The 23007-nt window shown below is 43.2% G+C and overlaps 1 protein-coding gene across 1 annotated transcript in view; it reads right to left on the bottom strand.

Annotated features, from left to right (window-relative positions):
- Positions 1-1323: 1323 nt before the first annotated feature.
- Positions 1324-23007, bottom strand: part of tlcd2 (TLC domain containing 2) — a 44807-nt gene continuing 23123 nt past the window's right edge. Inside the window, exons 4-5 of the mRNA XM_024014165.2 lie at positions 6528-6696; positions 1324-6234 (exon numbers count right to left, since the gene is read on the bottom strand). Of these exons, the coding sequence (XP_023869933.1) occupies positions 5993-6234; positions 6528-6696 (411 nt within the window). The 3' untranslated portion in view covers positions 1324-5992. The remainder of the gene's footprint in view (positions 6235-6527; positions 6697-23007) is intronic.

Below are 23007 nucleotides of genomic sequence, written 5' to 3'. Positions count from 1 at the left end.
CATTACCAAAGTTACATCATGTGGTTACAAAAGACTTGTCACGTTCCTGACCTTATTTTCCTTTGTTTTGTCTTTGTTTAGTTGGTCAGGACGTGAGCTGGGTGGGCATTCTATGTTATGTGTTTCTATGTTGGGTTCATTGTTATTTAGCCTTATATGGTTCTCAATCAGGGGCAGGTGTTTTACGTTTCCTCTGATTGAGAACCATATTAAGGTAGGCTGTTCACACCGTTTGTTTGTGGGTGATTGTGTTCCTGTGTCAGTGTTTGTGCCACACAGGACTGTTTCGGTTTTGTCACGGTTGTTTTGTATTTTGAAGTGTTTTGTTGACTTTCATTAAATAATGAACACTAACCACTCTGCTTTTTGGTCCTCTCCTTCTGTCAGCGAGGACAGCCGTTACAAGACTACAACAATATACAGACACTTACCAACCAACTAGGTCACAATGGTACTTTACATTTATAATGGCAAATAGCAATAACAGTATGTCGTATCATTACAAAACAGGGCACATGATCCGCAATATAAAGCTCACAAGTTCATGCAAGTACTTCAGATACCACCACAACAACCAAAGGTTAATCTGCTCGAAAAKAAACAAATATAGTACATACATACATGTTGTAAACTATTGAAGTTCATTCAGGAGTCTTATCGCAATAAAGGAAACTTCTGAATGGAAACAAATCATGGCTGTTTTTGTAGAATAGTCTTCAGCCGTTCATTGACTGTCTGATGTTTGGGAGGTCTATTCAAGCAGCTGAAACAAGCTTTTTAATTATTCTTTGCTAATGAGCTTCATATCAAACATCATTAGTGTCTTTTCATTGTTGATAGTGGTACAGTATAGCAGTGTGTTGCCATTGGTAGGGTCATCTAATTTTGCTATTCTAATCATAGTATTCCATGAAGAATTGGTCAAGTAGAATTACTGCTTGGCTGGAACCAGCCCTTGCTGGGTAATACTGGCCACCCCTTCAATAGTGGATGTGTTTGGTCAGAGAGCAAAAGAATCAACAGGCAAATAAGAATAAGCTCTTTTCAAAAGACCCTCATGGATGTTCTAGACTCAGGGAAACAGAAAGAACCCCTCACTGGTTATAGAAACACCACAATGCCCAACAGCTTATACACCATATACTGTAGATACCACTATCAATCCATATATCTCCAATATAACCAACAATTATTCTAAAGGGATATACAATATTATTCAAACTGTGTTCATTAACCATATTTATAATTTTATTCATCCTTGATAATTAAATCCACAACTTTTTTTTAGTACAAATAAATTACAAATATACAAAAAAAWWMAAAAAAATAAAACCTGGAACAAAACATAGAAATACATCTTGTTAGAAAAACTTCAGCGCAATATTACCGATGGTCTGTAATGTTATGATGGATACTAGGTAGAGGTTGCCCTTTTAGGCACAGATCTAGGATATGGGACAGGTAGCTGATATTGGATCTGTGCCTAAATGGGCAACTTCTAACTAGAGCAGGGATGGGCAACTCCAGTCTTCGGGGGCCGGAGTGGTGTCACACTTTTTCCCCGATCCCTACCAAACACAGCTGATTAAACAAATGGCATTCTGAACTGAAGATCATGATTAGTTGATTACTGGAGTTAGGCATGTTAGCTGGGGAAAAAAGTGTGGCAGCAATCAGGCTCCTGAGGACTGGAGTTGCCCATCCCTGCTCTAGGTAGAAGTTGCACTTTTAGGCACAGATCCAGGATCAGTTCACCTGTCCCATATCCTTCCTCTAAGGAGTGTTCTGCCTCCTTCAGGCCAACTCTGTAATGACAATTCAATGACCACCAACCATGTCAGTCATCAGATACCAGTCTAACGGCCTGTATGTCATTAGTGATGTCATTAGCTGGTGTGTATGGGAAGAGCTGGCTCTCTCGGTTGTCATGGTGACTGTGTGGACCTAGTATTGAGAGGTACACTCGACTTAATGAGCAAGCTCCAAATGGACTAACATAGCAGCCGTTGCCTGTGTGTGTGTGTGAGGGAGAGAAAGCAAACATAGCTGCTGTTTCTTAGGGCAATGTTGTTTTAGTTTAATTTCCACAAAATTCAACCTCAATCTGAAGTGAACCTTGTGTTTGGTTAACAACCCGATCTACGAGTATGTGAAACAGTTTTGAGCAATACCAACACGCCCCTTTTTTGTTGTTGTTTTTGTTTGTTTTATTTTTGGTGCTTTTTACTCCTTTTCTCCCCAAATTTGTGATATCCAATTGCTAGTTACAGTCTTCTCCCATCGCCGTAACTCCTGTACGGACTCGGCAGAGGCGAAGGTTGAGAGCCATGCATCCTCCGAAACACGACCCAGCCAAGCTGCACTGCTTCTTGACACACTGCTCACTTAACCCAGAAGCCAGCCACACCATTGTGTCGGAGGGAACACCGTACAGCTGGCTACCGAAGTCAGCTTGCATGCGCCCGGCTGCCACAAGGAGTCGCTAGAGCGCGATGGGACAAGGACATACCAGCCGGCCAAACACTCCCCTAACCCAGACGACGCTGGGCCAATTGTGCGCCGCCTCATGGGAACCCTTACAAAATAGATAGCAATACTCATGTTACGAACAGATGCAGTTGCTACGGTCTTCTGAGGTAGCAGGTGTTTAGTTTACATAAGGCTTGGCCAATAAACGTCTTCGACTCTAGTGCTAGTTTTACTCAACATGTTTACAACATGTTCAAGAAGACACAGGTGTTGGATTCAATGATTCCCTATAGTATTTATATATTTTTTCTTTCTCAGTGTTATGAGATTTGCACCTCAACCTGTAAGACATTTCACACACACACACACACGTGCATTCTGAAAGTATTCTGACTCCTTGACTTTTTCCATATTTTGTTACGTTAAAGGGTAAGACTTTAAAATTGATTAAATATGTTTTTCCCTCCTCAATTTACACACAATACCCCACAATGACAAAGCAAAAACAGATTTATACATTTTTGTTAATGTATAAAAAAATAAAATAATGGAAATATCACATTTACATAAGTATTCAGACCAAAGACTCAATACTTTGTTTAAGAACCTTTGGCAGCAATTACAGCCTTGAGTCTTCTTGGGTATGATGCTACAAGCTTGGCACATCTGTATTTGGGGAGTTTCTCCCATTCTTCTCTGTAGATCCTCTCAAGCTCTGTCAGGTTCGATGCGTCGCTGCACATCTTTTTTCAGGTCTCTCCAGAGATGTTCGATCGGTTTTAAGTCCGGGCTCTGACTGGGCCACTCAAGGACTTTCATTGACTTGTCCCAAAACCACTCCTGCATTGTCTTAGCTTTGTGCATAGGGTCGTTGTCCTGTTGGAAGGTGAACCTTCGCCCCAGTCTGAGGTACTGAGCGCTCTGGAGCAGGTTTTCATCAATGATCTCTGTACTTTTCTCCATTCATCTTTCCCTCGATCCCCACAGCATGAKGCTGCCACCACAATGTTTCACCGTAGGGATGGTGTCAGGTTTCCTCCAGACATGATGCTTGGCATTCAGTCCAAAGAGTTCAATCTTGGTTTCATCAGACCAGAGAATCGTGAGAATCAAAGTCCTTTAGGGGCCTTTTGGCAAACTCCAAGCGGGCTGTCATGTGCCTTTTTCTGAGGAGTGGCTTCCGTCTGGTCACTCTACCATAAAGGCCCGATTGGTGGAGTGCTACAGAGAYGGTTGTCCTTCTGGAAGGTTCTCCCATCTCCACAAAGGAAATTTGTCACTGTCAGAGTGACAATTCCTTCGACCTCATGGCTTGGTTTTTGCTCTGACATGCACTGTCAACTTTGGGACCTTATATAGACAGGTGTGCCATTCCAAATCATGTCCAATCAATTSAATTTACCACAGGTGGACTCCAATCAAGTTGTAGAAACATTTCAAGGATGATCAATGGAAACAGGATGCACCTGAGTTCAATTGAGTCTCAGGTGCAAAAGGTCTTTCATTTTTTTTTTTAAATACATTTTCAAAAATAAATCTAAAAACCTGTTTTTGCTTTGTCATTAAAGGGGCACTGTGTGTAGATTGATGAGGGATTTTAAAAATGTAAATACATTTAAACAAATCAAATATATATTTTATATTTGAGATTCTTCAAAGTAGCCACCCCTTGCCTTGATGACAGCTTTGCACACTCTTGGCATTTTCTCAACCAGCTTCATGAGGTAGTCACCTGGAATGCAGGTGGGCCTTGTTAAAAAGTTAATTTGTGGAATTTCTTTCCTTCTTAATGCGTTTCAGACAATCAGTTGTGTTGTGACAGGGTAGGGATGGTATACAGAAGATAGCCCTATTTGGTAAAAGACCAAGTCAATATTATGGCAAGAACACCTCAAATAAGCAGAGAGAAACGACAGTCCATTATTACTTTAAGACATGAAGGTCAGTCAATGCGGATCATTTCAGGAACATTTCAAGTTTCTTCAAGTGCAGTCGCAAAAACAATCAGGCGCTATGATGAAACTGGCTCTCATGAGGACCGCCACAGGAAAGGAAGACCCAGAGTTACCTCTACTGCAGAGAATAAGTTCATTAGAGGTACCAGCCTCAGAAATTGCAGCCCAAATCAATGCTTCAGAGTTCAAGTAACAGACACATCTCAACATCAACTGTTCAGAGGAGACTGTGTGAATCAGGCCTCCATGGTCGAATTGCTGCAAATAAACCATTACTAAAGGACACCAATAAGAAGAAGAGACCTGCTTGGGCCAAGAAACACGAGCAATTGATATTAGAGCGGTGGAAATCTGTCCTTTGGTCTGATAAGTCCAAATTTGAGGTTTTTGGTTCCAACTGCCGTGGCTTTATGAGACGCAGACTAGGTGAACGGATGATCTCCGCATGTGTGGTTCCCACCGTGAAGCATGGAGGAGGTGGTGTGATGGTGCTTTGCTGGTGACACTGTCATGATTTATTTAGAATTCAAGGCACACTGAACCAGCATGGCTACCACAGCATTCTGCAGCGATACGCCATCCCATCTCGTTTGCACTTAGTGGGACTATCATTTGTTTTTCAACAGGACAATGGCCCAACACACCTCCAGGCTGTGTAAGGGCTATTTGACCAAGAAGGAGAGTGATTGAGAGCTGCATCAGATGACCTGGCCTCCACAATCACCTGACCCTCAACCCAATTGAGATGGTTTGGGATGAGTTGGACCGCTGAGGAAAAGCAGCCAACAAGTGCTCCGCATGTGGGAACTCCTTCAAGACTGTTGGAAAAGCATTCCTCATGAAGCTGGTTGAGAGAATGCCAAGAATGTGCAAAGCTGTCATCAAGGCAAAGGGTGGCTACTTTAAAGAATCTAAAATATATTTTGATATATTTTACACTTTTTTTTAAACTACATGATTCCATACGTGTTATATCATAGTTTTGATGTCTTCACTATTATTCTACAATGTAGAAAATAGTAAAAATAAAGAAAAACCCTTGAATGAGTAGGTGTGTCCAAACTTTTGACTATACACACACACACACACACACACACACACACACACACACACACACGACTGATTGGGTGAGAACCCAAACTTTCTAAGGTACAGTAGAGCACATTATCCTGCACACACACACAGTACACATATATACACACACATTATTTCATAGATGTGTCACTTCTTTTTGGCTATCATTCAATGGACCTTGTGTGTGTGAATTGTAAACGCCTGTACCTCAAAACAGAAGAGCTGGGGAAGTGTATTTGGTCAGATCTCTTAGGTAGAGTACAGGCATAAGGTACAAGGTCTATTGGCCACAAAGTGTGTATTTATATGTGTGTGTGTTTGTATGTGACTGACATCCTCGCGCTCCCGGCTTCGCTACAAGATGTCTTATGTATCTCTCTGTGTGTGTACGTACGTGTGTTCATACATCCTGCTCACCCTCTCGAATACTCAAGGACATCTCATCCATCTCTGCCATTATACAATCTCTGCCATTATCTCTTCTCCCTCCCTCCCTACGTCTCCTTCTTTCCCTCTCCTTGCCCTCTACTCTCTTTACAGTCCGTGGGCGTGGGTGTACTACTCTTGAGGAAGTCAGACCTCAGCAGGCGGTAGAAGAGCACTATATTCATGGCAGTCATAATGGCTAGCCCTACACTCCCCGCTGTGTAGCTGAACAGGGGGATGTTGTCCCGGTTCAGGACCAGCCAGCGGGTCATCCAGGCCAGGGTGTTGATCCGGAACACCACATAGGTACCTGGAATAATATGTTGTTCGTCATTATCAGCACTAAGAACAGAGATCCTATTAAATTACACAGAACAGAAATCCTATTAAATGACACATGTATTTCTATATGTAATTCTATGGGGCTAACAATTGTATAATCTACTTACTACAGTGCTTTATGACAGTTGAAAGGTCATGTAACCAAACCACTTAATGGCAACACCTCATGATGTGAAGTTATAGATAATAAATGTCTAGCACAAGCTAGCTGTTCATAAAAAATATCCTTTCATCATTGAAACCTTATGAACGTGACAGTACCTAGGTTGACCATGCTGTTGATGCGGTAGAGGTCGCCCTCTGCTAGGCTGGCCATGCGTAAGATCTGCCGCAGGTGGAGGAACACAGAGTTGATCTCAACCAGGAGGGCMACCACAGCAAAGCCCACGTAGCGACCGGTCAGGACGGTGATGCCGAAACAGCTGATCACCTAGGAGAGAAAGAGAGAGAAAGAGAAAGAGAAAGAGAAAGAGAAAGAGAGAGAGAGAGAGAGAGAGAGAGAGAGAGAGAGAGAGAGAGAGACCGAGTGGCAGTGATTTAGTCAAATTCCTAAACCTAGAGTTTGACTTAAGTCCTAAGTCCCTAGCTTTCGAGTCCAGGTCTGAGTCAACTCACGAGTCCTAACATAACAAACAAACAACCTACTCATCTACCCAGAAGTCACATGGTTAACCATCATCTCATGAGGTAGTGGTGGGATGACTGGGATCTCATGACTTAGGTCATGTCCACCATATTAGCCACGGTGCAAAACGCACCACATCCTGTGACCATCTGACTCAAAGCACTACAGACTTTTTTTGTATTTATGATAAACCTTRTATTATTTCCAGGAAAATTTCATGCAGTTAGATTATCATAACAAGCCTTTGTTTGTTTTTCATTTATTTGCTTGTCAGATACATGCCTTTGAATGTCAAACACTGAGTACTCTTTATTTAATTACATTGAGGAAGGTCATCATGCTTATGAAACATCTGCAAGGTCATGGTTATGAAATGAAAGTCTGAGGTTACAGCATATCAGACAGTCTTTGGTAACGGGTGATGTAGTAGCGTACTAGAATCAATAGGTGGCACCCAATGCCAGTCTACAATAGAGCCACTACAGAATGTGTACATACTGCTCTGTTATACAATAACTTCAGGGAAATATTTTGAATAATCTTTTATTAGAATGCAGCTGCCTTTACAACGTCTATATTGTGTTGTGTGTCAGAGTTAGATCAGTAAATCTCACATCCATCTTAGTTACTGTAGCAGACTGGAGGGCAGATTWATGTTTTCCCCAAAATATCCCATTGAGAACAGCAATGCCCTAGTAGTCCAATGACCCCTGTCCACACTGTTACTAACCCGAACCTTTCTCAAAACTCCTGTCACTACTCTCAATTCAAACCACTGAATTACTCAGTCTGTCTCCCAAATGRCACCCTATTCCAAATATAGTGCACTGTGTGTGTGTGCACAAAAGTAGCAAACTACATAGGGAATAGGGTGCCATTTGAAATGCAGCTTTAATTCTGGGAAGCTGTAGACCATGTTACATAGCAGTTACTGGCACACCAATGTAGCGATGTAAAGCACAAAGTCTCTTGTTAGGACACTCAAACATCCTCAATGGCTCAGTTGTGCAACTGAGCTTAACAATTAGGCAGGACCCAATGGAAGGGCTTTCAGTGTGTGTATGTGTGTGGTGTGTGTGTGGCCCCAGGGGTGAGGCTGGAGTCAACAGACGAGGTGCCGTCCCTAAACTGACAAATGGTGATGGGATAAACAGCAGCACACACACTGAGGTCTAGTCTAAAGGTCAGCACACACACTGGCTAGTGGCTACCCCCTAAAGAGGAATAAAAAGACAGAAAGAGACGCTTACATGTTGCAACTCAGGTCCAAGCATGTCTGAATAATAAAACCTATTTAGCCAGACTACCAGTAGGCCAGCACTGACGTGAGACACAGCATTTTGTCCTATCTCCTGCTGCAGGTTGTGTGTATGTGTGTGTATATATAGAGGCCCTAATCCCATGCTGCTCTTAGCCAATAAGGTGTTTGTGACTCTTTCCCCAGGGAGAGAGAAGTCCCAGGTAAACACCCCAGTCTTTCATACATACACACTCACACTAAACTTCAACCTGTCTTATCGTTCCTCCAGGTCACACATCTCCTCCCGGACACTCAAAACAGGAACTGTGGAGGTCAAATAAAAGCCTTATAAAATGCTCTGATAAGAGACCTCATGGCCAGGATTCTGTTTACATGATTATCTATCACCTTGTAGCTCTCTTTGTGACGTCTTGTATGAGTGCTGTATGGTCTCTCAACGTTGATCCTTGGCACTCACTGTGTAGGCTGGTTCTCACTTCAGCTGAACATTAAGACAGACACGTACTAACTGTATGTATTAAGAATAAGTGCTTGGTTAATTAGAACAAACATTTTTGAATCACCTATTTCAGAAATACTGTTTGATATTCAGAATCCATTTTGGTTACTTATCTGTGATACTTCAAATAGTAGAATTTGACCATGGATTATTGGTTGAAATAAAAAGCCTGCATACATAATGATTCCTGATGACCCTGGGACAATAGACTTAGCAGACTCATTGGAGATCCTACTATGTGTGTTTATGTCTGCTTGTATGGCCATGGCTTCCTCGATGATGTTTGAGGAGCGTCGTTAGTGAGAGGTATCTTCAGTAGAGACACTGATTGTAGTTTCCTCCCTGTCCTTGGGAAGGGAGTGGGTAATCAGAGCCATGTATATAATGACTGACTGTAATCATTGATAGAAGTGGGTGAGGAGGCACTCACTTAATAACCCCTTACACAAGCTCTACACTACAAAACCTTTATTCCCTACTATGATCCAGCGAAGCAGTCAGGCCATAATCAGGAGATGGTAGCCTTAGGACCAGAGACCATAGCCTAGATCCTGGCTGGGTCCTGTCAGTTAACCAAATTAAATCAAACCATGAAAGGGGATGAACCCCAAAACCTTGCCCGACAGTGAGCCCCCCTGGCTGGGGTTGAAGCTACTGTAATCCTCTCTCCCCTGTATCAGACAGACAGATAAGACAGCCCTGGACCATCAGAATGATTCACCATTAGCAGGCTATCCCCTGCTAAGCAAGGGTCAGGCTTGGCAGCGAGCTGCTGGTAGCCTATTAACACTGCCACAGACAGAGACACATAGTGGATATACACAGGGTCAGGAGGATGAGACTGCTGGCAGGGGACCCAGTCTGTGACAGCATGGATGGGAAAGTGGGCACGGTGAGGTTAGCCTTGCTCTTACACTATGTGCTGCTGTGTCATGTTCAGTAGGGTACAACGTAGCAAAACGTTTTGAAATGGAAAGCAAAAATCAGCAGTAGAACCCTAGTTTCAAAGCATTTTCTCTCGTTTTGTGTATATTGAACTGGTTGGGGGTAAAGGAGAAAGGGTGAAAATAGCTTGTATTTGCGTGTGTTTCCTTAACCACAGTCAAGAATGGCAGATAAGGGAAAGATAGATCAAAGATGGCCGATATTGTTAAGGAAGACCCAAGGTGGCACACAGCACTGGCAGAGCGACAATGGCGGAGGATAAAAACAAAAGTGGCCTAGATACTCAATTTCTAGGAATAACAGATAATTGACTTGGGTGTTGATAAGCATTTAGATGCAACTTCATCCTACTAAGATTTGTAGAGTCATGGGCAAGATGGCAGAAAAAGACAAGGCAGCAGAAAAACCAGAAATGTCAGCCAGGTGGGAATGGAACGGAGTCAGTCCATCTGTAGAGCATTGACCTCACTCTGAGCTCCGAGAGGTTAACGCACCTCAAACCAAACCTGTTTCCCTGGTTACAGATGATGACATGAAACCTCAGGACAAAAAAAGGCCTCCAGAGTGAATCTTGGTAGCCTGAGCAGCCTGTTCTGCAGGTGATGAAATGAAGACAGTACACACACACCACCTAGAAGGCGGAGACAGAACAGGGATCGAGAGACTGATAAACAGCTTCTATCTCCAAGCCATCAGACTGTTAATCAGTCATCACTAGCCGGCCTCCGCCCAGTACCCTGCCCTGAACTTTAGACACTGTTACTAGCCGGCTATGACCCGGTTACTCAACCCTGCACCTTAGGGACTGCTGGCCTATGTATAGTTGAAGTCGGAAGTTTACATACACTTAGGTTGGAGTCATTAAAACTCATTTTCCAACCACTCTACACATTTCTTGTTAACAAACTATAGTTTTGGCAATGCGGTTAGGACATCTACTTTGTGGATGACACAAGTCATTTTTCCAATAATTGTTTATAGACAGATTATTTCACAAATAATTCACTGTATCACAATTCCAGTGGGTCAGAAGTTTACATACATGAGGTTCACTGTGCCTTTAAACAGATTGGAAAATTCCAGAAAATGATGTCATGACTTTAGAAGCTTCTGATAGGCTAATGGACATAATTTGAGTCAATTGGAGGTGTACCTGTGGATGTATTTCAAGGCCTACCTTCAAACTCAGTGACTCTTTGCTTGACATCATGGGAAAATCTAAAGAAATCAGCCAAGACCTCCACAAGTCTTGTTCATCCTTGGGAGAAATTTCCAAATGCCTGAAGGTACCACGTTCATCTGTACAAACAATAGTACGCAAGTATAAACACCATGGGACCACGCAGCAGTCATACCKCTCAGGAAGGAGACGCGTTCTGTCTCCTGGAGATGAATGTACTTTGGTGTGAAAAGTGCAAATCAATCAGACTTTTCCTATTGTGTTATTTATTGACTGTATGTTTGTTTATTCCATGTGTAACTCTGTGTTGTTGTTTGTGTCGCACTGCTTTGCCTTATCTTGGCCAGGTCGAAGTTGTAAATTAGAACTTGTTCTCAACTGGCCTACCTGGTTAAATAAAGGTGAAATAAAAAATATATATAAATATACAGTATGTGCAAATGTTGTAAGGAGGTAATGCAATAAACAGGCCATAGTTGCAAAGTAATTACAATTTAGCAAGTTAACACTGGAGTGATAGATGTGCAGATGATGATGTGCAAGTAGAAATATTGGTGTGCAAAAAAGTAAATAAAAATAATATGGGGATGAGGGAAGGTAGTTGGATGGGCTATTTACAGATGGGCTGTGTACAGCTGCAGCGATCGGTAATCTGCTCAGAAAGCTGATGCTTAAAGTTAGTGAGGGAGATATGTCTCCAACTTCAGCGAATTTTGCAATTCATTCCAGTCATTGGCAGCAGAGAACTGGAAGGAAAGGCGGCCAGAGCAGGTGTGGGCTTTGGGGATGACCAGTGAGATATACCTGCTGGAGGGCGTGCTATGGGTGTTGTTATGGTGACCAGTGAGCTGAGATAAGGCGGAGCTTTACCTAGCATAGACTCATAGATAACCTGGAGCCAGTGGGTCTGGCGACGAATATGTAGCGAGGGCCAGTCAACGAGAGCATACAGGTTGCAGTAGTGGGTGGTATATGGGGCTTTGGTGACAAAACGGATGGCACTGTGATAGACTGCATCCAGTTTGCTGAGTAGAGTATTGGAAGCTATTTTGTAAATGACATCGCCGAAGTCGAGGATCGGTAGAATAGTCAGTTTTACGAGGGTAAGTTTGGCGGCGTGAGTGAAGGAGGCTTTGTTGCGAAATAGGAAGCCGATTCTAGATTTAATTTTGGATTGGAGATGCTTAATGTGAGTCTGGAAAGAGAGTTTACAGTCTAGCCAGACACCTTGGTATTTGTAGTTGTCCACATGTTCAAAGTCAGAACCGCCCAGAGTAGTGATGCTAGTCGGGCGGGTGGGTGTGGGCAGCAATCGGTTGAAAAGCATGCATTTAGTTTTGCTAGTGTTTAAGAGCAGTTGGAGGCCACAGAAGGAGTGCTGTATGGCATTGAAGCTCGTTTGGAGGTTTGTTAACACAGTGTCCAAAGAAGGGCCAGATGTATACAGAATGGTGTCTTCTGCGTAGATGTGGATCAAGGAATCACCCGCAGCAAGTGACATCGTTGATATATACAGAGAAAAGAGTCGGACCAAGATTTGAACCCTATGGTACCCCCATAGAAACTGCCAGAGGTCCGGACCCTTGAATGAGTAGGTGTCCAAACTTTTGACTGGTACTGTATGTAACAGTCCAAACCCAGTCCAAACCCAGACTTTCTAAGGGACAGTAGAGCACATTAGCCCGCTAAGCTGAAGTCTAGGCATTCACTTAGGGAGCCAATGCAACTAAATTAGGTCTCTGGCAAGTGTACTCATCATGCGAGCGTGGTTACCCAAAGACCTACAGTTGAAGTCAGAAGTGTACATACACCTTAGCCAAATACATTTAAACTCAGTTTTTCACAATTCCTGACATTTAATCTGAGTAAACGTTCCCTGTCTTAGGTCAGTTAGAATCCCCACTTTATTTTAAGAATGTGAAATGTCAGAATAATAGTAGAGAGAATGATTTATTTCAGCTTTTATTTCTTTCATCACATTCCCAGTGGGTCAGAAGTTTACATACACTCAATTASTATTTGGTAGCATTGCCTTTAAAATTGTTTAACTTGCGTCAAACGTTTTGGGGAGCCTTCCACAAGCTTCCCACAATAAGTTGGGTGAATTTTGGMCCATTCCTCCTGACAGAGCTGGTGTAACTGARTCAGGTTTGTAGGCCTCCTTGCTCGCACATGCTTTTTCAGTTCTGTCCACAAATTTTCTATAGGATTGAGGTCAGGGCTTTGTGATGGCCACTCCAATACCTTGACTTTGTTGTCCTTAAGCCACTTTGCCACAACTTTCGGAAGTATGCTTGGGGTCATTGTCCATTTGGAAGACCCATTTGCGACCAAGCTTTAACTTCCTGACTGATGTCTTGAGATGTTGCTTCAATATATCCACATCATTTTCCAGCCTCATGATGCCATATATTTTGTGAAGTGCACCAGACCCTCCTGCAGCAAAGCACCCCCACAACATGATGCTACCACCCCTGTGCTTCACGGTTGGGGTGGTGTTCTTTGGCTTGCAAGCCTCCCCCTTTTTCCTCCAAACATAACGATGGTCATTTTGGCCAAACAGTTCTATTTTTGTTTCATCAGACCAGAGGCCATTTCTCCAAAAAGTACGATCTTTGTCCCCATGTGCAGTTGCAAACCGTAGTCTGGCTTTTTTATGGCGGTTTTGGAGCAGTGGCTTCTTCCTTGCCGAGCAGCCTTTCAGGTTGTGTCGATATATAGGACTCGTTTTACTGTGGATATAAACACTTTCGTATCTCTTTCCTCCAGCATCTTCACAAGGTCCTTTGCTGTTGTTCTGGGATTGATTTGTACTTTTCGCACCAAGTGAATTATAAAAGTGAAATAATCTGTCAGTAAACAATTGTTGGAAAAATTACTTGTGTCATGTACACAGTAGATGTCTTAACCGACTTGCCAAAACTATAGTTTGTAAACAAGAAATTTGTGGAGTGGTTGAAAAACATGTTTAAATGACTCCAACCTAAGTGTATGTAAACTTCCGACTTCAACGGTGTTACACTAGCGTGCCTGGGGGTTAATTTCCTTAAGGGGATGTCAGGCAGGATAGGAACCTGATGAGGAAGGCTGGCTGGAAAAGGTAAACAGTCAGATTCTGATATGTCTTCATTTCTTGTTCTTTCTTTTTTTGTTTTACTTTTGGATTATGTGTGTGTTGTTATTGTATTGCTAGATATTGCTGCATTGTTGGAGAGATAACATCTTCAAAACTGTGCAGGTGACCAATACATTTTGATTTCTTTTGACAAATACCCCCCCACGCCAAATTTTGTGTGTCTCATCTCAGTGCAGAGTCAAAGGTGAAGGTAAACAGCATTTGTGATGGCCAGTCCTCAATGCAGCGCAGTATGTGTAATGTAAACATGGGGCCAGGGACCAGGCACATTCCTCACAGGGCCTAAATATAACAGGAAGGCATAAACACCACTCAGACCCTGACTCCCTGTACAATATACTATCACGCACATGTACACACACTTCACACACTCAAGCATGCCAAACACAAGATGGGGTGTTAGGTGTTTGATGCTTTTGTGTACAAAGCTAATGATTAGTCTCTAACTGTAAAGAACATAGCAACAGCAGGAGTTCTGTGTCATCTCGACTAGTCATGATTCTAAGAATCAAAATGGTAACAGGCTTTTACTGTAAAGTTGGGTTGCACAACCAGTCTGGTAGGCACACACACACAGCCCTGTAACCACCACTGCATTCAACACTCATTACAACACTCATCAGCCCCCACCCAAAAAAACAGGCCTGTTCTCCCTATCGGCTGGTCCCAGAAGGCAGTTTACTGACTAATAACACCACGCTCCATAGCGACCATCACACTCAAACAGAGTTACTCTGATAGCAATGGGTCAATACTGGACTGGAGTAGACAGATGGAGCTTTTCCATTTTTTCCAGTGGGGGATATTGTAAGGGAAGGGAAATGGGCTAGGGAAGTCTATGGTAAGGAACTAAATGGGAAAGCCTATGGAAACCATCCTGTCTTGTATAAAGCAGGGCCAGGGTGTGGTTCAGGAGAGGACGTTTTATGTACAGTATGTAAGTGTAGCGAGGAGTCAAAGTCTACACGTAAAAAATATCTGTATGAACCATCATGTTCACACAAACCCCCCACCCCCACATGAACACAAACCCCCCACCCCCACACACGTCCACGTTACAGAAAACAACCCACATCCGCAGTAGTAGATACTGTGATGACCCTTCTAGGGCTGATCAGGGTTAATGCCACGGTGAACGAATGACTATAGATTTAGAAAGAAAAAAAAACATTGTGTGTATGCTGGGCATCCACGGTTAGTAATGGTAAACTACAAAAAAAGTTGTGTTTTCATCATGAAATGTGTTTCGAAAGGTCGCTGTGACATTCATACTCAAGTCACTAGTCCTCACTAGTGGTTGCCAGGTGATAGGTGTGGAAGTGTTAATTGGTTTTGGTGACTCACCTCACCTAACTTTCTCCTAGATGTTGATTAGTATAGAAGCTACTTCAAAAACAATGTACCTACACTACTCAGTGACCACTTGGCTGTATATGTACACTACAGACTACTGTCAGTGTACAATACATTTATCCTATGAATACTTGTGCTTTACATTTTGAGCAAATTCAAATGTTTCCATAACTACCCAGCATACATTTAAATTGTGTGTTTTTTGAACAACTGTAACTGAGCTAAATATAGGAATTTCCCTATACACATGTTGGAATCTGGGATTGTCTTTTGAGTACATCCTCTCCTCCCAAGACTGCACACACTCCATAGTTGCTGGAAAACCGTAGACATAAATGCTTTGGAATTCACAGCTATCCTTCTGGCTGGCAGCCAAGTCTCTCTCTCTCCCGCTCCCTCTAAATAAAATACAATTTAATTGGTCACATATACGTGTTTAGCAGATGTTATTGTGGGTGTAGCAAAATGCTTGTGTTTCTAGCTCTGACTGTGCAGTAATATCTAACAAGAAATATCTAACAATTTCACAACATATACCCAATACACACAAATCTAAGTAAAGGAATGGAATTAGGAATATATAAATATATGGACGAGCAATGTCAGAGCGGCATAGACTAAGATACAGTAGACTAGTATAGAATACAGTAATACATATGAGATGAGTAATGCAAGCTATGTAAACATTATTAAAGTGACTAGTGTTCCATTTATTAAAGTGGCCAGTGATTTCAAGTCTATGTATATTGGCAGCAGCCGCTATGTGCTAGTGATGGCTATTTAACAGTCTGATGGCCTTGAGACTGAAAAACAGCTTCTCTCTCGGTCCCAGCTTTGATGCACCCGTACTGACCTCGCCTTCTGGATGACAGGCAGTGGCTCGGGTGGTTGTTGTCCCTGATGATCTTTTTGGCCTTCCTATGACATCGGGTGCTGTAGGTGTCCTGGAGGGCAGGTAGTTTGCCCCCGATGATGTGTGGGCAGACCGCACCACCCTCTGGAGAGCCCTGCTTCCTCCTATAGCGTCACCTTGACTACAGTATGAAGTCACTAAAGACCAACTCCCTCATTCTGTTCTCCCTGGGCCTGGCTCTCTGTTTTCTGAACGTAGCGGATTCCTTGAAGAACCGCATTCCTGGTTGCCATGCCAACATCTCACAACAGTCACTCTGTTTAAGCACATCTGGATTTCCTGCCCAACCTCTTAGCAACAGAATAATGTTTATGACAATGTGGGTTCTTCCTGACAATGTGGACACTTCATAACAATGTAGGGACGTTATGACTTCGCAGAGATTCTTATTGTCAGGCTCTAGGCACAATAATTATGTTTCTGTCCAATACCAGTGTACAACAAAATGTTAAAAAGTTTACTGTTGAGGTATTTATTTATTTTTCCTTTATTTAACTAGGCAAGTAACTTAAGAACAAATTCTTATTTTCAATGACGGCCTAGGAACAGTGGGTTAACTGCCTTGTTCAGGGGCAGAACGACAGATCTTTACCTCGTCAGCTTGGGGATTCGATCTTGCAACCTTTCGGTTACTAGTCCAACGCTCTAACCACTAGGCTACCTGCCAAGAAGATTTACTAGCACTTTGAGAATTTTACTCATCTGCCCTGCATGTTTTTTCGTTGACTGGTTTCTAGTTAAGAGGCTGGTTCAATCTATGTGTGGATATTGGATGAGAGGGGTCTTAGATAGGCTGGTATCATTGGATGAGTAGTTTACTGTATGGAACGACACTGAGGAATGGAAACAAGAAACGTTTTACAAAAGAAGAACACTGGACCTAGATGAAAACATGCACATGCATATAACTAACTACAGATCCCCATCGGTCTGTTGCAATGAGAAGGGGCAGAGGCTGTCTTGAGTGAGTGGATTTGGGGTGGATGGGGTGCTGTTTTGACTGTTTGGGTGTATGGGATATGGGGGTGGAGATCTGGGCTGAGCGTGTGTGAGAGGGGGTTCATGTGGAGACCAGATTTCTTCTGTCTGGAAACACATGCTGAGGAGCGAGGCAGAGGGGTTTCCCTCCTCCAAAGAGATGTCGGCCGCAAAACACACTACAACTCTCCCGCCAAGAATCTATAGACACATTCTCTGCCTCACCCCACTTTCCCTTTCCTCTCCTTCACACTCAATCTCACACTCAACCACATTATCCTTCTCTATTGTACTTCACAGTAGGTGGTGTGGGCTTGGGAGAATGGCAGCCCAACTCAAAGTTGGTGTTCTCACTTTGGTAATTGTAAGTTCTAAAAACATCCATGCAGTGATAGGGCTAAAACACATGAGGTTATAGCTCATAGCTCTAGGTTTAGGCGACATGTTGAAAGAACTGAAACTTGCGCAAAAATAAATAGAAAGCGATACTCCTTCTGCCTCCTCAACCCACAGAGTAGAACCCTGGCCAAAAGAGGAATGTCTGTGGAGCACATGAAGATCTCTGGAATATTTCTTTGGCAAATACATTCAGCAGCCTGCTATACAAATGAAACTGCTCCTGCTGACATTGCTTCTTCAAGTCCAGGAACATTTTAGTGGTTTGTAAAAAGCAAACCACAAACCACATATTACAGAAAATGATGTTCATGAATTTACTTCCAAAGCAAATTCGAAATTATAACAACATGCTTTTTTTTTGCTTTTAGAGTACACTTAAGAGAGGGATGAGAATGTTCAATAACTTTGGAATGAAGAAGCAGAACGCATGGCATGTACTACAGCTTTGGCGGCTGCTGTACTAAGGCTATATTAGGTGGCGAGTCAGTGGAATCTGACAGAACGAGGGGACATGGACAAAGACTGGTCTGCAGGAGCGGGAATATCAGGGTCTTTTGAGAAGAAGCCGGGGGGAGAGAAAGCGAGAGGACGGGAGATGAAAGGAGGAGAAGAGAAGATGGCAGGCAGTAGGGGCATACAGTGTATTTGGAAAGTATTCAGACCCCTTCCCTTTCTCCACTTTGTTACATTACAACCTTATTCTAAAATGTATTAAATAAAACAAATTCTCATCAATCTACACACAATACCCCATAATGGCAAAGAGAAAAAAAATGTTTTTGACATTTTTATAAATGTATTAAACCTAAAACCCAGAAAAATCAGATTTACATAAATATTCAGAACCTTTGCTATGAGACTCAAAATTGATCATCCTTGAGATGTTTCTCCAAATTGAATGGATATGATTTGGAAAGACACAAACCTGTCTACATAAGGTCCCACAGTTGACAGTGTATGTCAGAGCAAAAACCAAGCCATGAGGTTAAATTAATTGTCGGAAGGGTACCTGGGGAAGGGTACCAAAGAATTTCTGCAGCAATGAAGGTCCCCATGAACACAGTGGCCTACATCATTCTCAAATGGAAGACGTTTGGAACCACCAAGAACCTTCCTAGAGCTGGCCGCCCGGCCAAACTGAGCAATCGGGGGAGAAGGGCCTTGGTCAAGGAGGTGACCAAGAACCTGATGCTCACTCTGACAGAGCTCCAGAGTTCCTCTGTGGAGATGGGAGAATCTTCCATAAGGACAACCATCTCTGCAGCACTCCACCAATTAGGCCTTTATGGTAGAGTGGCCAGACGGAAGACATTCCTCAGTAAAAGGAACATTACAGCCCGCTTGGAGTTTGCCAAAAGGCTCCTAAAGGACTCTCAGACCATGAGAAAAAAGATTCTCTGGTCTGATGAAACCAATATTGAAGTCTTTTAACCGAATGCCAAGTGTCACATATGGAGGAAACCAGACACCATCCCTACAGTGAAGCATGGTGGTTGCAGCATCATGCTGTGGGGATGTTTTTCAGCAGCAGGAACTGCGAGACTAGTCAGGATCGAGGGAAAGATGAACAGAGCAAAGTACAGAGAGATCCTTGATGAAAACCTACTCTAGAGCGCTCAGGACCTCAGATCCTAAGCACACAGCCAAGACAACGCAGGAGTGGCTTCGGGACAAGTCTCTGTATGTCCTTGAGTGGCCCAGCCAGAGCCTGGACTTGMTCGATCATCTCTGGAGAGACCTGAATATAGCTGTGCAGCGACGCTCCCCCTCCAACCTGACAGAGCATGAAAGGATCTGCAAAGAAGAATGGGACAAACTCCCCAAATACAGGTGTGCCAAGCTTGTAACGTCATACCCAAGAAGACTCGAGGGTGTAAACGTTGCCAAAGGTGCTGCAACAAAGTACTGAGTAAAGGGTCTGAAAACTTATGTAAATGTAATATTTAATTTTTAATACATTTCTAAAAACCAGTTTTTGCTTTGTCATTGTGGGGTACTGTAGAAATAATCAATTTTAGAATAAGGCTGTAACAAAAAAAAATGGAAAAGGTCAAGGGGTCTAAATACTTTCCAAATGCCCTGTAGATACAGATGTAGTATGTAAGGGAATCGATGATAGTGTATCTCAAAGATGGAACACAGCAGTCAAAATAACAGTTCGAGAGTAGCGCATGACACTTCCCTACCAGCACTAAGCACTACTAATAAGCAAACTCAATAATACGTAACGAGACAAGAATGAAAGCAATTTGTGTTGGAGGGAAACAGCAAACACTGTTGAAACCTTCAAAAACATCTCAGTCAGAGAGCGGTTGAATTAAGAGCGTAGCTATAGCGACTGCAATTAGAAAAGCAACTAGAGTCAAATTACATCTCCCCTGCTGACCTAAACATCTTAAATGAACTGCATTAGGCTCAATTTCATTTTCTAAATGCTTCTTTCATTAACTTMTGCAGCAGTGCTCTAGTATCTATCACCCTCGTTCATAGCAACCTCAATATTTCCAACTGTCATGGCCAACTGAGGCAGCCTACATACAAGGAGGAGAGGGGAGCTTTTTACGGTAAATGTTTCCTTGTTTTTCCATGAACCCAGTCAAGGGCAGTGGCAACTCCAAAAATGTTTTTATTTTTTATTTTTTTCACCTTTATTTAACCAGGTAGGCCAGTTGAGAACAAGTTCTCATTTACAACTGCAACCTGGCCAAGATAAAGCAAAGCAGTGTGACACAAACAACAACACAGAGTTACACATGGAATAAACAAACATACAGTCAATAATACAATAGAGAAAGTCTATATACATTGTGTGCAAATRAGGTAGGATAAGGGGGGTGAGGCAATAAATAGGCCAAAGTGGCGAAATTATTACAGTATGGCAAATTAAACACTGGGGTGATAGATGTGCAGAAGATGAGTGTGCAAGTAGTGGTACTTGGGTGCAAAGGAGCAAAATAATAAAAAAAATATGGTGATGAGGTAGTTGGATGGGCTATTTACAGATTGGCTATGTACAGGTGCAGTGATCTGTGAGCTGCTCTGACAGCTGGTGCTTAAAGCTAGTGAGGGAGATATGGGTCTCCAGCTTCAGTGATTTTTGCAGTTTGTTCCAGTCATTGGCAGCAGAGAACTGGAAGGAAAGGCGGCCGAAGGAGGAATTGGCTTTGGGGGTGACCAGTGAGATATACCTGCTGGAGCGCGTGCTGCAGGTGGGTGCTGCTATGGTGACTAGTGAGCTGAGATAAAGCGGTGCTTTACCTAGCAACGACTTATAGATGACCTGGAGCCAGTGGGTTTGGCGACGGATATGAAGCGAGGGCCAGCCAACGAGAGCATACAGGTCGCAGTGGTGGGTAGTATATGGGGCTTTGGTGACCTCGTCTGGAGGTTAGTTAACAGTGTCCAAAGAAGGGCCAGAAGTATACAGAATGGTGTCGTCTGCRTAGAGGTGGATCAGAGAATCACCAGCAGCAAGAGCGACATCATTGATGTATACAGAGAAAAGAGTCGGCCCGAGGATTGAATCCTGTGGCACCCCCATAGAGATTGCCAGAGGTCCGGACAACAGTCCCTCCGATTTGACACACTGAACTCTGCCAGAGAAGTAGTTGGTGAACCAGGTGAGGCAGTCATTTGAGAAACCAAGGCTGTTGAGTCTGCCGATAAGAATGTGGTGATTGACAGAGTCGAAAGCCTTGGCCAGGTCGATGAATAGAGCTGCACAGTAATGTCTCTTATCGATGGCGGTTATGATATCGTTTAGGACCTTGAGCGTGGCTGAGGTGCACCCATGACCAGCTCTGAAACCAGATTGCATAGCGGAGAAGGTACGGTGGGATTCGAAATGGTCGGTATCTGTTTGTTAACTTGGCTTTCGAAGACCTTAGAAAGGCAGGGTAGGATAGATATAGGTCTGTAGCAGTTTGGGTCTAGAGTGTCTCCCCCTTTGAAGAGAGGGATGACCGCGGCAGCTTTCCAATCTTTGGGGATCTCAGACGATACGGAAGAGAGGTTGAACAAGCCAGTAATAGGGGTTGCAACAATTTCGGCGGATAATTTTAGGAAGAGAGAGTCCAGATTGTCTAGCCCTGCTGATTTGTAGGGGTCCAGATTTTATGCTCTTCAGAACATCAGCTATCTGGATTTGGGTGAAGGAGAAATGTGGGAGGCTTGGGCAAGTTGCAGTGAGGGGTGCCGGGCGGTTGACCGTGGTAGCCAGGTGGAAAGCATGGCCAGCCGTAGAAAAATGCTTATTGAAATTCTCAATTATGTTACTGAAAMTACAGCAGAAAACCCCTTGAAACAAAAAGCACCCCTGACAACTTCTGCAAATGCAAATATGGTGCTTGTCAGAATGTCTGTTTCCAGACCCTGATATATTCTGTTATGAATCTTCCATATGCTCTTTCATACATATGACAGTACCTCCTCAGTCAGATCTGAGTSGGGCAGTTTTGTGTTCATACGGGCGCCCTATTACTGGCACAGACGGCAGGACTTCCTGTTTCCCAAAGGAATGGAGGGGTCAGGGGTTGTTTGGGGGCTATACGAGGAGTCTCCGTGTTGCTCTGTGTCAAACTGCCAGTGGAGTACCCATATGTCATTGTAAGATGACTCACACCTTTCTAACACAGTGAGCTCCAATAAGAAACACTAGTTTATGTTTTACATTGCCCAACCATTCTGCTATGATACTGTATGCCCTGATTAATACGAGCCTGGTCGACGACTACTGGAACAACTACCAAAGCTTTGCCTTATGCTAACTCTTTAGCGTCAGTCCTTAGCTTGAGTCTTTGGTGTTGTTAAGTCTGCATTTCAGAGAAACCCATCTACAGCATTACAAAGTGAGTAACTAACCAAAATTACTTTCAGAGGATGAGGGGGTACGCCAAATAAAGGCTGTTTTTTCCACAGACCGTAGAAATTGTCAACAAGCCCAATGAAATGCTCCATTGAGATCTCAGATTCTGAAGAAGAGTTTCTCTCCCTTTACTTCTCACAAAAAAACAGAAAACAATGTTCTTATTTATCATTACTGCCAGGCCCTGACCCCATCAGTAAACCACAGGGGGAGAGGAAAAGAGAGAGTGAGAGAGAGAGGAGAGAAGGAGAGATAGAATAAAGAAAGACTGATAGAGACACAGGGAGAGAGCAGGAGACAGAAAGGGACCACAACACAGACAAAAAGGATGATGTGATAGAAGGAGAGGAAAAGTGGAAGTCTCAGTTCCCTCCCAGGCCACAGTCATGGACTGTGTATTTGTCAACACTCATCCAGACCTCCTCCTCCTGTCCTGAATGGAGCTTCCAGGAATGAAGGGAGCGAAGAAGAACAACAACAACAACACCTCAGAATGGGGGACTGACTGGCTGGCTGCTGGCCCTGGAAGAGGAGAGGATGAGAACCATAGGGTGACGTCAGGGGAGAATGAAGTCCATGGAGGGACTG

This window comes from Salvelinus sp. IW2-2015, linkage group LG22 (assembly GCF_002910315.2).
Source record: "Salvelinus sp. IW2-2015 linkage group LG22, ASM291031v2, whole genome shotgun sequence".
Lineage (NCBI taxonomy): Eukaryota > Metazoa > Chordata > Actinopteri > Salmoniformes > Salmonidae > Salvelinus > Salvelinus sp. IW2-2015.
This window is presented reverse-complemented; position numbering and strand designations above follow the sequence as displayed.